General features: G+C 45.6%; 2 protein-coding genes across 12 annotated transcripts in view; one reads left to right on the plus strand and one right to left on the minus strand.

Annotated features, from left to right (window-relative positions):
* Positions 1 to 15,254, plus strand: part of TENT5C (terminal nucleotidyltransferase 5C) — a 46,313-nt gene that overhangs the window by 23,738 nt on the left and 7,321 nt on the right. For 3 of the 9 annotated variants that reach the window (XR_012651384.1, XR_012651381.1, XR_012651389.1), the window contains 3 exons: positions 3,646 to 3,732; positions 7,298 to 7,357; positions 9,376 to 9,567. The gene's annotated coding sequence lies outside the window, so the exon portion shown is untranslated. Of the gene's footprint in view, positions 1 to 3,645; positions 3,733 to 7,294; positions 7,358 to 9,375; positions 9,630 to 13,283; positions 13,410 to 15,254 lie in introns of those variants that run through there. The other 6 variants (XR_012651387.1, XR_012651386.1, XR_012651383.1 and 3 more) reach the window with 5 other exon arrangements.
* The window catches only part of GDAP2 (ganglioside induced differentiation associated protein 2), a 28,753-nt gene continuing 23,137 nt past the window's right edge, over positions 9,639 to 15,254 (minus strand). For 2 of the 3 annotated variants that reach the window (XM_075034465.1, XM_075034467.1), the window contains 2 exons: positions 13,599 to 13,742; positions 12,681 to 12,865 (listed from right to left, as the gene is read on the minus strand). In XM_075034465.1, the coding sequence (XP_074890566.1) occupies positions 12,716 to 12,865; positions 13,599 to 13,742 (294 nt within the window). In that variant the 3' untranslated portion in view covers positions 12,681 to 12,715. The other variant, XM_075034466.1, reaches the window with a different exon arrangement.

The following is a 15,254-nucleotide window of genomic DNA, read 5'->3' on the forward strand; positions in this document are numbered from 1 at the left end:
GGTGGACTGAGCCACCATCCCAGTGCCAGCTGGGCGCCCACTGCTGGAGCAGTGTCCTGCAATGGGATCCGTGGCTCACGCAATACCTGCTCCATGCATGGCTCTTTAGTGGCCTGGCTGTGCTGTTTCCCAAACCTGAATCCAGTCCTCTGTGTGCCCAGTGCCACCCACACCCTGGTCTGCTTGTGCTTATCCCCATCCCACCCTGGGGAGCCTGGGGCTGGTGGGTGCCTGGGTGGGGATGTTCCCATCCACCCTGGAAGACTGATGTGTGGATGTGGGAGGACCTAGTTACCAGCTTAGGAAGTTTCTGAGCTGTTCATAGTCCATCCTAGTAACCCATCTGAAAATTTGGTGTGTGTGGTCCCTGGAGGCATTTGCTCCTTTGGGAGCACAGAACAGCCCAATGCATGGTCCTACCAAAAGGTCTCTGTGATGCCAGGAGGGTTTGTGCCCCCGCGTCTGAGCGATACAGTGCAGCGGATGGGGTGAGTAACATGCTCTCTTGGCCAACCCCTCTGTTTTGCAATAGAACGGGACTTTTTGAAGAGAAGTCAGAGTTTTTCAGAGAGTTTGGCAGCTGTGGATGGCAGCTGTGGTGCATCTGATAGAGTTCATGCTGCCGGCTGAGCCTCTTGGCTGCTCTGCCCCATGCCGGGTACCAGTCCTCCGGCATTTGCATCCAGGCCAGCACATGGGACCCTGAGAGCTGCCTCTCGGCCTTGCAGGAGAGCCAGTGCTAGTGCTAAGGGCATGCCATAACCCTGCAGCTCAGTCGCTGCCTGCGAGCTCCGCAATGCGAAATACCTGAGAGCCAGCGATCCCTGCAAGGCAGCAGCATGCTGGAGACACGGCAGCGAGGTCAGACTAAACATCAGCTGTGCACAAGATGGCTGATGTTTTGTCCTGGAGGAAAAGATCCTGAAAAGACCTTGAGGAGGCAGTGAGGCAAGGCTCCCTGCCAGGATGGGACCCTTTTCCTGGCCACAGCCTTTTTGGAGAGACCCTTAGTGTCCGGCCGGTGGCAATCCTTGCTGCCCCAACACGTGCCCCGGGGCTTGCATGACCTGGACATTTATCCCAGAAAAGGGAGGCAAAACAAACCCTGAGCTTGTGCTGTAGCTGAAGAGTCACGTCGTGTTTCGGGATGCTGCAGAAGCTGCGTCCCCAGGGAGGCAGCAACTGCATCAACCCCTCTCCTGAGTGCCAGCATCCCGGGCTGTGGTTGCCACCAGCATTGCTCCTGTGGCAGAGCCTGCCAGGCGGGTTTTGCTGGGGCAAGTGCCGCTGGCCCAGGCAATTAGGACGGATGGTTAAAGTGGGCCAAAAATAATTTATAAAAGGGGTCTACCGAGCTGCTGTGTGCTGCTCCCAGGCTGGAAAAGGTTGGTACAGTTAGTTGCAGGAGCATGGGAGATGCTAGGGTGTCGAAGGGAAACTGCATGTGGTGCTTTCACGAAAGGTCTGTGGGTGTCCCTCCAGCCATGCTCAAGACAGTTCATTACCAGCCTAAACCTGAATCAAACCCATCTTTAGGCTTGCTAACCTTAATCACTGCCCTGGAAGCGTGGTCAAATATTCCCGTCCATGTTTGTACCCCTTTGCCTGGTCTTGAGGCGTGGCAGCGCTTCTCCCCTTGTACTGCAGGAGACAGGACTCACCGGGCTTTGCTATTCCTTAAATATATGGGTCAGGAACCAACAAGTCAAGTCCATATGGCCTTGTACTAGTAAGGAAGGTTTTAATATCTATTTTAATAACTTTTAGGTTAAATACCACAGATCAGAATGGCTAGAAAGAAAATAAAAACCACAAGCCTATATCCATACGCTGTGTCTGCAGATTACCTCACAAAAGACCTTATTAAAAATCTTTGAAAGTACAAATAAATGTCAGTTCATTCCCTTTTAGCCACTTTTTGGCTGGCTCAGCTGAACATCCCATTGGGTTTGTGAGAGGATGGCATTTGCTCTGCAGCAGGCATCCCCTGGCTACAGTCAGTGGGTTTATGATGTTTCTAAATGTGTCTTTGCTTCTCCTTTATTTATTGCCTCTGGTGATTTGCCAGGTAGGGGTATAAGCCCTATGGTTCTGCCTTTCTCTGGTGGGCTAAAGCTTTTTGGAAGTCTCAACGCAAATTGCTGGCATAAATTAGCCCATTTCATTCTGTCTCCAACTTGAAAACTTCCTTTTTCTTTGAAAAGCAGGATTAAAACAGAAAGGAGAGTTGGCTTTCTAGCCTGTCTTGCGAAGGGGAGGAAGGAGGACAGTTGCTTTGTTTGGGGAATGGTTTTGGTTGTTTGTTTCTTTAGAAGCAGACACAAATACCTGCAACATTGGCAGACTTGAGTTTCTTCTTGTTTGTTTTTTTTTTTTTTAATTTAGGATATTAGGTCTTGATAGGTTGCTCTTTTTTTCCTGGAAGACTTTGCGTGGTACTGGTGGTGTAGAAGATGGATTTGACACAACCCAAGCAAGGGGGAAAAACAAGAGCAACCAAGATGCTCCAAAAATATTTTAGTCAATCAAACAATTCAAAACATACATATTTTATGTTGGTTCCTTTTAGCAGCCGTTTGTCTCCAGATGTCTGGCAAGTGGTTGGAAGAAGCGTTTTATGTGAAAATTCCAAGAGCTGTCGCTGCTTCAGCTAGCAATGGAGAAAGTTTCCATCTCTGTTTATCCTTATCTAACTGTCCTCCTGCGGGAAACAGGATGGAGACTGGAGATGTTAGGGAAATATTGCAGGTCATGCAAAGAGAACCCAATTCAGGATTAAATAACAAATCTATGTCTAAAAAAAACCCCAACCCCAAACCCCTTCTTGGCTACCTTGGGATTTTTATAGACCAGAAAGCAAAAGCCCTACAACAAATAAAACTCGCACAAAGCCACAAATTGCCTGCGACCTTTAGGAGACCGTAAGAGACTGTCATCGCCCTGTCTTTGCCCCTGGGAGTGACGTTGCAAAGGGCTGACTCACTCCACAGCATGAGACCTTCTTCTACCCAGGAAGGACATTTCGGCTTAACTGATATGGCTTGTATCTTGGGAAAGATTGGAACTTGCTTCGAAAAAACCTTCTGCCGGTTTGCCCACTGGCTTTGCCCAGCTGAGGAGCTTTTGCAAAACGTGAATGGAGCTTTTGCTGCTAAAGCTTTGGGGAAAAAAGAGGCATAGCTACATCGCTGCTCTTGGTCTTGGAAAAAAAAGAAGTAATTGTGTTTGCATGCCACAGGCTGAACAGCTTGAGCAGAAACCTGCAAAAAGCCTGGCCACTGCCAGACCCATTCCCACCGCCGGCAAGCAGGCATGGCCAGGCTCAGGGTCGCCCCTAATCAGTACTGCCCCCCCCAAAAGCATCGCTTTGGCAGCAGCTGCTCAGCTTCCCTCTGCCTCAGCCCCAAGGCCCAACCACGCCAAAGCCCGTCCTGGTGGCCACACGGCTTCCCCAACCCCGGCCAGCTTAGTGCCAGGGATGGGGGACCAAATTCATGATCAGTGCAGACTTAGACACGGTTCCCCATTCACTGTGCTGCTGCTCCAGGCATCTGTGTCCTTGGGTAAACAAATGGTTCTGTGACAATTTTCTTTCTCCTTCTTTTTTTTTAATTTTTTTTTTTTTTTTTTTTTTTTTTTTTTCAGAATAGAAAGTCAAATCTGCCTTACTTGGCTTGGAAAGTGGCAAGAATAGGATGGGAGGAAGTTGACTGGATGTGACTTTTCAAAAAGGTATCTGCCAGCAGGAAAACAAATGCTAAAGGCAAATAATAAGGTTTGAAAAAGTGAAATATTTAAAATTTAAGAAAAAAAAAAAGAAGAGAAGTCTCACGAGTGTCACAGTTTGGGCCATCAGACAACCCAAAGTTTATTCTTTGGTTGTCTGGGCAGTCCCAAGAAGCTGCCCAGGATGGGGCTGGCTGTGCCGAGCAGTGCTGCCGGTGCTGTGCCAGCCTATGCTGGGGGCAGGCGGGGGTTTGTCCTGGGACACAACGGCACATCAGAACACGGCAGTCCTCACGAGCTAGGACTGAGCCCAGGTTAAAAAAAAAAATTAATACAAAATACAGCCTGTTTGGGCCCTGGGAAACAGAGCGCCCTATCCCCCTGTCACCGCCCTCCCCCCCTCCGCAACTTTCCAAAGGGACTGAGACTTTCTGCGGGCTCCCTGTTGTGTCGCCTGGTCCTGGGGGGAGGCAGCCCCAACATCACCCCCGTCCTCCCCGCCAGTCTTCCCTGTGTGAGGTTACTCAACTGTGTGTATGAAAATAACTCGTATGTCCCAGTTTATTATTTCTCCTAAGCGGATGAGAGGGTTGGAGGCTGATCAGAGCAGAGGAGTCTCCTGGTGAGTTCATTCTTCAAAAGCTCGGGTGGGCTGCTTCTCATTAGAGCTTGCTAGAGTGCCAAGAGAAAAGAGCATTTCTCTCTGGATTCATGTGCACGTTCCTCTACCGCTGTCCTGGAGCTGCTACAGCTGCTCCTCTCTTGGGATTTGCCAGACACAGCAAACCCCGTGCTGTTTAGACTGCATGGGGTGCTGGCAGCTGGAGGTGGAGGGCTCGGAGCAGTGCGAGTTCCCAGCTGTGCCCTGCTGCCATGGGCACGGCACCCCTCTCTCCCGCAGTGCCTAGGTGCGGGCTTGTGCTCCATTCACAGACCCCGTGACAGATCAAAGAATGACTGAAAAGTCTGGAGGGGGTCCTAAATAGCTTTGTTTCTCCCCACCCAAAAAACCCCAAGCCAAAACCCCAAAACCTCCAAACATCAAGAAGTATCTGGAGTCAACAGGATTAATTTAATGATGATGGGTTAAAACTGCTCCGAGCTGTGCTATGGGATGGGATGCCACCAGAACTACTCGCTACCCCTGTCATCCTTGCTGGTTGCTCCAGGGTTGCAGTGTATTTCCTCGGGCCAGCTGATGAGCATTGCTTCAGGCAGTGGGTGCGTGCAAGACCAGGCTAATGAAGTAGTCCTCCATCAGAAAAACCTTGCTGCTGACTGCAATGTATTTTCCACAGGTGTAAGGACTGTTTGTAGTTCTGCTGCTTGCTGCCTAGCTGAATCGATAAAATAACTTGCATCCAACAGCGAACGCTGACATGCCTTTCCAACCCAGGTGTTGGAAAGGTATTGCACTTTGGGCCACACCCAAATGGGCCACGTTTCCAAGTGGATGGTGCAGGAGAGAGCAATGGGTTTTGCGGGGGGGGGGGCAGCCCTAAAGTCTGGTTTTAGTGACTTGCTTTGAAGGCATATTTCTAATTGTGAAATATTTTTGCACGGTTGCTTCTGTGATGACTATTTAACTAGTTTTGCTCCCTAATGATAATGATGATCGCAGTGCGCAGAGTGAAACATTTAAATGTGATGCGGCAGAGGAGAATTTGCCTAACTGCATCAGTGGCTCTGAAAACATCCAAAAGGTCATCTTGCTCATGGCCACACCACCTGCGCAAACTCCGACATCTTCTCCGGGTCTTGGTACGCCCTGCTGTACTCTGTAACCCTCCTACACCCCTAGGCTCTGCTGTCCCAAGCTGGCACATCAGCAAGTCCCACTGATGGCTGCTACTGCACCAGCCAGGCTGCAGAACATTTCTACCTATTGTGCTTTGGGGTCATCAGTTGTTAGGGTTTAAAATTTTATTTATTTTTTAAATTCCTGGATAAGTCCCTCGAAAACACTTTGGTATACTACTGTAACAGACTTAAGTTCAAAGAGATGCTCAAGTGCAAACAAAGCTACTGAGACAGGACATGGAGCATTTCCCTTTAATCTAACTACTTCATCGGGATCTGCCTAAAGAAGTTATCCTACCATTACTGTAAAATATGTTTGCATTTTTGAAATGCTCTTGTCTGGTCTCATAACAGAGCAGCTCTTCTGCTTAGTGTCTTTCTTATGGCTCTGGACTTACAGAAATTCTTGTTTAATGTTATCGTTCTGACCATGCTGTTGACCACCAGCTGGTCTCTGCTCAGTAACATCTTACCAAGTTCACATTTCATACTGACTGTGTGTATGAGCTTCTGGATACATTTTCATAACAGATCAGAGAATTGCATGTTCCTGAACTGTCGTACTGTTCGGCCACCTTCGGAAGAGCCCTCTGGGACCAGAAAAGGGGGATTGCCCCTGGCCTGCAATGTAGACCATTTTCAGGGAGAGTTTCAGCTACGTTTTCTGTCAGTTTTCCCCCCGTCTTGCAGACTCAAAAGGTTTGATGGGCTGGTCTGATTTGGCTTTACTTACTGATGGCAGCTGATTCAAGTGACCTCAGGGTCTGAGGTTTCTTTCTCCACTCTTCTGTGCTTGGGTGAGAGCTCACCAGGCTGGTTCAGTGACTCTCTTTTGGGATCTCCTGCTACTGGCTCATCTCTGGGTCCTTGCAGCTTAATGAGGAGGTGGCTCAAAGACTTTTAGGAACTCCTGAATCCGCATAGGATGTATGCGACTCTGAAGACAGAGTTTGGTTACACTTAGCCTGTGATTGCTTGCCAGCTGCTACTGAGTAGGTTCATTTGCTATGGATCCACCTATCCCAAACTGCACTTCTTCTTGCACGCTTTTGCCATTTCCCTAGCGTTTGATCCAGCAGGCACATGGTGACTCACTGCTCCAGTAGAAACCCAATGCAGCAAGAACCAGTAAAGAGGATGCCGATGGATCGGTGAGCCAGAGAACCAGCAGAGCTAATGAACACCAGCCAGGTGTTTCCTTTACCACCACTACCAATTCAGTCAAGGGGCCACGTTGCACCTTCCCTGTTCTTGTAGTGTTATTCTTCAATATGCAAAGCCACCTTTGAAATGCCCTTTCTGGGCAGACAGGGTAACATCTTACTTGCTAATAAGCAAACCTGTTCAGATGATGCAAACATGGCTTTTTCCTGCCAAACTATTAGCAATGCCTAAGTGTGTCCAAGTTGTTACAGCAGCCAGCTGCTGTTATTAACCTTTTAAACCATGCGAGTTACGAGCTCCTTATTGCGCAAACATTCTGGCGAGAACGAGAAAGAGGGTTTGCAACCAGCTCTTTCTAGGAAATAAGCATGGTAAACTGATGGACAACACTAGGCATGTTCTGTGGGATGGTACACAGGACACTTGTATACCGATACATCTGTTTGGTTCCGTGCAGCGTTGCTTTATGGTAGGTGTAAGTTTGTTACAGTGCTATGCTAGAAACCAAAGTGGTCTTACAAACTGTGAATGGTCCTGTTGATAAAGTAACTCTACTTAGCACTATAGCCACATTTGAAACTTCACCTTCACCTTTTTCTTCAAGCAGAAAGCCAGATTACAGCCCCGTTGCACCGACTACGCAGGAGATGGTGTACCCATGTGCCAGGTAAGAACTGCAGCTTGGGTAGCAGCTCAGGTTTGTGGGAAGCATGAAGACCCTCCCACCCAAAGCGTTCCCCAGTCATGCCCAGGAAGCCCTTTCCTGAAGGTACCAGGCACAGAGGTTTTTATGGGGAAAAGATGCACAACACAGGACATCTACTGCTCTGTAACACGCCAGCAGAGATGAATCAGGACCACAGTGACTAACACAGACACGATGGAGATTTGGTGTGTACACTGGCTTGGGTCTCTAGGCCAGGTACAGTCTCTCCAGACCATCTCCCCAGGACCTAGCTTGGCTACTCATGCCATTACTGACTCCCTGGCTATAAAGCCAGATCTCACTCCTAAAAATCAGTTCCACTCAAAAGCATCAGTATTAGAGGAGGACACTGAACTGTTGCTTGATGTCTCAGGCGGTCCTTCTTCCCCAGCACAGGGGTGGGCATTTAACAACCTTCCTCCCTACCCCTCAAAAAAGGGAGAATAAACTCCTCCAGTAGATGGGAGGAATGAACAAGAAGAGGCTCTGCTGCCTACATCTTTGCTGGAGTAAGGGCTGCTTCTCGTAACCTTTTGGTGAAAGTGTTGAGCACACAATACATTGAGTTTTGCTGCTCTTGTGCTAACCACATTGTAATCGCAAGCAGTCCTGCCTCATCTGGAAGAGGAATGTGGTTTTCAAGGGAAGCACAGCTGAGAAAAGCTTCAAACAGGATCTGATTAGCCAATTAAAAACAGATGCTGTGCTGGCAGACAGGCTGCTGTGGATCATCTGATACAATCCCCTTCCCCTCGTTTTTGTACATAATGTCCTTCCAAGCAAAGCCACCTCTCCCATAGCTATGTCTAAATTGTATTAGGAATCTTGGCATTTTTTCAGTTATACATGTTGTGAATGGTTTTGCCATTTAAAATATTTCAGAGGGATTGTAGAGTCAAGTAGTTGACTGCTTATCAGAAATCCACCTGGTATTCAAAGGAGGCAGAGGCCATGCTGCAGAGGGCCCAGGGCTGTAGCATTTTAGTCTGTGCAGTCCTTAACCTTTACACAGCACTTTTCCCCCCTTCTCCTGGAGGAGAGAGCTCCATCAACCCTGGGACCAGAGGAGGAACACCCTCCCCACCACACCACACACTTTGCTTTAGTTTTAAGCATACGAGCTAAGAGGGCTCTGTATCCCAATGCTGAGGCATAAACCATCTTTCTCTCATTCAACTTTGGAAGGAAACAGCAGCAGCAGGTTTGCTTGCCTCTCACTGCTCCAGTATAGCTCAGGGCTGCTTTAGCAAACCCACATCCTCATCTCAGCCTAGTGCAGACTGCATGTTACTGGTCTATGTACTCAGTTGTTTATCCCTCTAACTTGGGACCTTTCCCATGGGAGACTAAAGAAAATCCATTGGGCCAGTTGCCTTAGGAGTATAGGCTAGGTATTGCTGTCAGTCCTCTTTGGCACTGGAGGATCACAAATTGAGTTGTTCCAGGTAGACTTCTTATCCTCTTCCCCAAACACAGCTGAAACACCTCCCTGAACTCTCCCAAGACTGCACTTGCTAACAGAAGTCACTGGGATCAGTTCCTATTTAGCCAGAATCAACATATTCAGGAATTTCTGTAATAGACTTAGAGGTGCAAACAAGTTTCAAATTGGGACTATTCATTTGGTTGCTTGGTCACAGATGTAACAGGAGACTCATCCCCGGAGAGGCCAAGGAAAGGGGATAATGCCTTTTGCTCTTGTTTTTCAGTTTGACAAAGGAGAAGGGCTGATATCAGCTTGTTGAATAGCAGAACCATCTAAATTAATTTCACATGGAATGTCTGGTCTCAGCAGGGGGATGCTAATCATCTGCAGCACTACAGCTACAAAAGTGCTCAGGGAAAGACCAGGGAGAAGGCATCATTCAGCACAAAGCTGAGGCAACAGAGGCATATGCGATAGGAAAAATCAGGGGTTTAGGCTACTGCTGGAGAAGAGAAGATGCCAGAGAAACTCAGCAGCTCTGTTTTCATTCTAGGATCTTGTAAGCAGGAGAGCACGGGAAAAGAGCAGCTCAGCTTCGACTGTACATGGCAAATCCACGCCAGCTCAATGGCCTGCAGAAAGCTGACATTCTGACTTTGCCCACAACGTTTTGCCACTTCCTACTCCTGTTGTCGCATCCGGTTAAGAAACAAGTACAAAACACAACAGGAGAAGCAGCCACCAGGTACTTTACCTTTCGCTGACTTGGCAATTGCTTCAAACACTGGCTTGGCCAAACAACAACAGGTAAGCCAAGATACTTTGAGTCACCTGTCCATGGTCAGACATCACCTTGACAGACTCCAGCTCTTAAGACATCTAATTGCAGTATCAGCAAGTGAATGTAGGATGTTTTCAAAAGTGGCTAATGAGTGCCTAAGCACCACATCTGAGTTTCACTGACAACAACGATGTCGCTCTGTCAACATCACACAGGGCATTACAGTGGTAATAACAACACTCATAATTATGCTAATGGACTTCTCTGTGGAGACTCCCCTTTTTGAGCCTGCAGATGGTGTGAAATAGCTTTAAGCAAGGCAATAAAACCTTCATCAGAACTTTTAATTCTGCAGTGACTGCACTGGGTAGGGGTGTTAAAATGCACACAGAGTTATGACATACACAGACTGCCTGCCTAGCCTCTTCAAGAGAAAAGCATTGTAGCCACCCTTAACTAGGGCATGCCAGTGTTTCTCAGCCAAACCAAATGTAGTTCAGCTAGTTAATTCTAATACACAAAAAAATTTGCATTAAAACAAACACTTTAATACCAATGATTATCCTGAGCACTTCAATGACTTTGTTTTTTTCACTGGCATGTTACATTTAAAAGTCTCCATTAAAAAAAATAAATTGGTAAATCGCCACAACTCCAGACGCACTGGAAAATGCAGGATCTTTGCAGCACAATGCAGGTCTGTCTTGCCACTGAGATCTACAAGACTTGGGTAAAAAAAAATAAAATAAATTTAAAGCAAAGTCTTTCAAGGGAAAAATATACACAATAAGATGCACAGTGCCAAGATCTCCTTTTTGCTTTGCAAATGCTCTGGAGGCACATTCGCACTTCACTGAGCCAAGTCATTTCTTAAAATGACTGGACTAGGGTTTGAAAAACGTGCAGACTGAGTCCTAAGAAGAACTGTTTAGGTTTTATGACTCTGAGCCATCTGTGAGGCTAAGGGGCAGAAACCATCTAAAAACTATGAAGCTGAGAGTTCGGTTTTCACAATATGCTCTGAATCACCTTTAATCTGCCTATTAATTGGACACTGGCTGTTGTGCAACAGCCCCACTGAAAATGCCATGGGTGTGAAAAACAGCAGATGGTTAGTGGGGGTGGAAAGCTATACGAATCGTTAGAGAAGCATGGAAAATTCATTGCTGGCTATAAAAGTCACCAGACAAGGGCAGCTGTAAACAGCTAGGTGAAAAGAGGAGGTAGGGACACATGGTAGCTGCTCTGTATAGACTGTGGCTATTTCCTTCTCAAAACCCACCAGAAAAGTGCTGAAAAAATCACATGTGAATTGACCACAAGGTGCAATGCTCCCAAGTATTAGCACCAAGGTGGTTTTCCATTGTGCCAGTTTCCACCTTTTAGCAGCACCTTGGATCTGATAATGGAATTGCATAAGGACCCTGGGGGACACTTAAAAAGCAAAACCACTTGCTTTTTATATGTTGTAAATGCATGACTATTAAACCCCAGCTAAGTGATTATCTTAATCTGTAACTGACATACCAACATGCGGAGGATAAACCCAACATTAAGCCAGGAGGCCAAGGGAGGAAAGAAAGGAACCTCAGTATGGGCCATCTTTCACTGCACTCCTAACTTACAAAAGCCCAAACTCTCAGACTGCAAACATAAATTGTGACATGCAATTAGATAACCAAGAGAGGATTTTTTACCTGTTTACCCCAACAATTTACAGCACCTTTAAACAGGAGAGAGATATCTCTTTCCAATCAATAACTACCTTCTAAGATATCTCAAGATGACTTTTGCTTATGCTTAAAAAAGGTAATTATTGCAGAAGTGGTAGAACAAGCAAAACTGAAGAAGTTTGAGAGAGTAGCAGACACAAGTCAGGGCAGGAAAGCAGCTAGAATGAAAACACGAAAGTGGTACCATCGTTTTCACGTTCAGTACTGTTGTGACAATTCTTCCTACCAGGGAATCCATCATTCTGATTATGTTTTAGAAGGGAGCCTTCTGTTTTAGCTTTTAGCTTTCCATTGGCAGGCTGAAAAACTTTTCACCTCCAGTTCTGTAAGTACTCTGTGGCTGAGCTGTCTTACATGTATCACGTCTGTCAAAAATCAGTGAGCATCAGTGTAACAGGAAATAAAAGGGACACCAATATCTCTAAGAACCAATCTCTGCCACCAGAGGTTGGGGTTGGAGTCATCATTTCCCCCTCCCCTCCATACATACTTCATGCAGATGGCGTTCATTTATCATACAAACACATCTGGCCATGTCAAAGGAGAACATAAACAACTATAGTTAGAGAAAAGAAACCGCAAATGCTTTTCAATTTTATTCTTACTGGGAGGGTAGTGGCATCCTGACATGTCACATCATCCAATGAAAACTGACAGGGACTTTATCAAGGCTCCTAGCTCACCTAGCATTTATGGTACTAAGTCTTGCAGTAATCTTGGCTTGGCTGTAGTGCTTTGTTCAGCCTGCAGACATGGCATTCCCAATTCCAGATAGTTTTGCTGGGTCATGACCAAAGTAATCAGCACTAACAGAAAGGGAAAGTAATCAGATGTGAAACACAAAGACCATATGATGAGCAATGTGTCAGGCTGGTACTGCACAGTATTTGTACAGACCTGTCAGAAACAGGTATTACAAACGGAGCTGGAAAATGGTAATAGTTAAAAACATGATCAAGTGCTTTCAATGGATTTCCCAGAAAAGTGTTCAGAAATAAATGTAACAGCTTCAAAAAAACAAAACAAAACAAAAAACCAAAGTAAAATGCACCTAGTGATCTTTAAATCAACTTTTCCATTGGATAAATATATTTGAAATAGTTGTACAGTTCACAGTGGCATAAAGTTCTGATTGCTTGAGTGCTTGAAAATATCTCATCAGTAAAAAAATACCAGAGCTGGGGGAGGAAAACCCTCTCTCTGAATTCTGTACATGGGCAAATGCACAGGTTTTGGCAGGCATCAGGTCATTGGATCCATGGGAAACCAGCAGCATCGCAGGACTGCAGATCACAAGTCAGGGGATGGAGGATAAGAAGAATAGTAAGGCCCATTTTCCTACAATGAAAACAGAATGAGCAGTTCAACAAAAGTGTTCTTCAGTACACCTTGGTGCAGTGGATGATGACACAGAGGCAGAAATAAATGGGTACTCCTGGCTTCATCTTCCACGAGTACAGTGACTGCCACAATTCACCCAGGAGAGGACTGTGCCGGTAATCAGGCAAAAATAGGCCTTGGTTTTGCCTCTGTTTTAAGAAAAAAGTGCAGGTTAAAATTTTGCCATTAAGCCAAAGCTGTGATGCAAGGAAACCACAAATGCTAGCACAGCCAGTCACTCAAGACAAAGTTGCTTATGCAGACACACAGCTCTGGCTGTTAACTTTGTAGTTATAGCACATCCTCTTTGGAATGATTTGGCCAATGCAAGCCACATTCATTCCACCATTTGGTGAGAGACCTGGGATAGAGAAAGGAAGAGGAGGAGGGACCAACACTAAGGCAAGGCACCCTTCTACAGTTCCATTTTTCCCAACTGCTTTCCTCCAACCGTTGCCCCCTCCCCTTTCCTGCATGGGACAGGTAGGATAACACACAGTATTTCTTTTTGCAGTCAGTGTAAGTTATATAGCAGGTTATATAACATGAATTTTATTTTGTCCACAGGCTCTTAGTGTGTTACGTTACAGTTCTTGGCTGAAGAAAGGTAGGCTGCCTTTTATGCACATAGGAGACTGCTCTATTGGGAAAGGAATCTGCTTCTTAGCCAAGCTCTTTACTTGGACTGATGCAGGAAAAAAAAAAAAAATTAATCATTACTCACAGCAGAACAACTAGACTCTCCAGGAACCCTCCCTTCCTTCTCCCCATTCTTAAGATGTGGACGTCAGCCCCTTTAAAGCTCTTGCAGAGCAGAATGGGAGAAGCACAAGAACTATGCTTAGGTGCAAAGACTCATGCTTGCCACATGCAATCACTTACCCTGGCATCATACTCAAGGACGAAAGGGGGGAGATCAATCTGCTCTGGGGGTATGGCTGTGAATAACTGCTGAAGGCTTTCCACATAGTGGATCTTGTCCTTTAGCCCTGAGACTGTAAAGGTTGTGAAAAACCATGCCGAGACCTGAAAATAAACATCAACAAAACCAAATTAAGATGGTGCTGTTTCAAAACCTTCAAGTTCAATGTAATACTCCATAGTTGAACAGGCTTGAGTTAAACTTGAAGCACTAATACCATGGCAATAACACAACAAGATCAGGAAGTACACACCGCTGACTGCTAGCAAGTCCTGTCTTGAGAGCTTTCCGGCTAGTGTTTTCTGACTCTACACTCACTCCTCCCCAGCTGCCAGTTTAAGGTCCCTTTCTACTGTACGAGAGTGACAGCTATTCTGCTCTTTGTCTTCAAAAAGCCATCAGTATAGTGGCACATTTTCACTTCCTGTTTAGCCAGCTCAGAATATGAGCTATTTGACTCTATATCTGACAGAAGCATTTTCAACACTTTGCCTTCAAGTTTTCACAGAAAAGGCAACCTGAGGGAGAGAGAGAGAGAGACTTTCAGCTGTTCAAGGGTCCTACTAAAATCTTCTCTCTGCTTTGGGTTGGCTGAGTGAGTGTGTCCTTCTGTTTCACCACATTTCTTATCAAAGCCTTATCAACTTATTCTACAAGATTTTACTTTAAGTATTTACACCTCTGCCTCTTTGGATGTAAACAGGATAAGGAATTTTTGACTTGCCAAGTCCAGTAAGTCACCATTGCTACTTCTACAAGTTATTAAACATTCCTGTTTAGATTGACTGCACAAGCTTTTACTTTTGAACCCAACTTCTTCAAAATTAAGTACTATATTACTTTTTGTTTATTTCTTATCTAGTCTTTCCCTGGCAGACCGAAGGGAAAGGAAAAACCCACCTATTCTACAGGTCACAAATGCTCATATTAGGGACCACTCACATGGTCCTGGGCAACCAGCTCTTGCTGACCCTGCCTGAGCAGGGGGGATGGACCAGATAACCTCCAGAAGTCCCTTCCAACCTCAACCATTCTGTCATTCTGTTTGATAGTTGTACTTTGACTGCAGTAAGTTAACAGAAAAGAAGCAACGCCACAAGAAAAGCCTTGAGGGAAGCGGGAGTTTCAATAAAGTAAAACATTAGGTCAATAAAAATGGTCTGCCTGAATACAACATTTAAAGAAAAAGCCGATGTCTAAAAACTGTCCCGGAATAACTATGCTGCCTCCTCAAAACAATGTATTTTCATAAGAAAACAACAACAAAAAAGAAAAAAAGGAGATAAAGAACAGGACAGAATGTTTAAAATAGGTTCATTATTTTAAGGGCAGAATTAGAGATTTATGTTAGCAGAAAGCAGGCAGGCAGATTATTACCAGCATCCATTATTTACCGTATTTTTCTAACAATACCTCTTATGAGTGACACTGGATGACAGTTTAATGAGTGAAAAATACCCCCTCAATCCTGTACCAAAGTAGCATGCATCCCAAGGCGTATTATGAATGACAATGATTAAACATAATTGCTAAGGATGTTTAATGTATAAAAGCCTAATAGGGAATATTTTTGCAGCCATCACGAAAACTGGTATCAAGAAAAGTGACTCTGCCCC

Source organism: Buteo buteo, chromosome 8 (assembly GCF_964188355.1).
Source record: "Buteo buteo chromosome 8, bButBut1.hap1.1, whole genome shotgun sequence".
Lineage (NCBI taxonomy): Eukaryota > Metazoa > Chordata > Aves > Accipitriformes > Accipitridae > Buteo > Buteo buteo.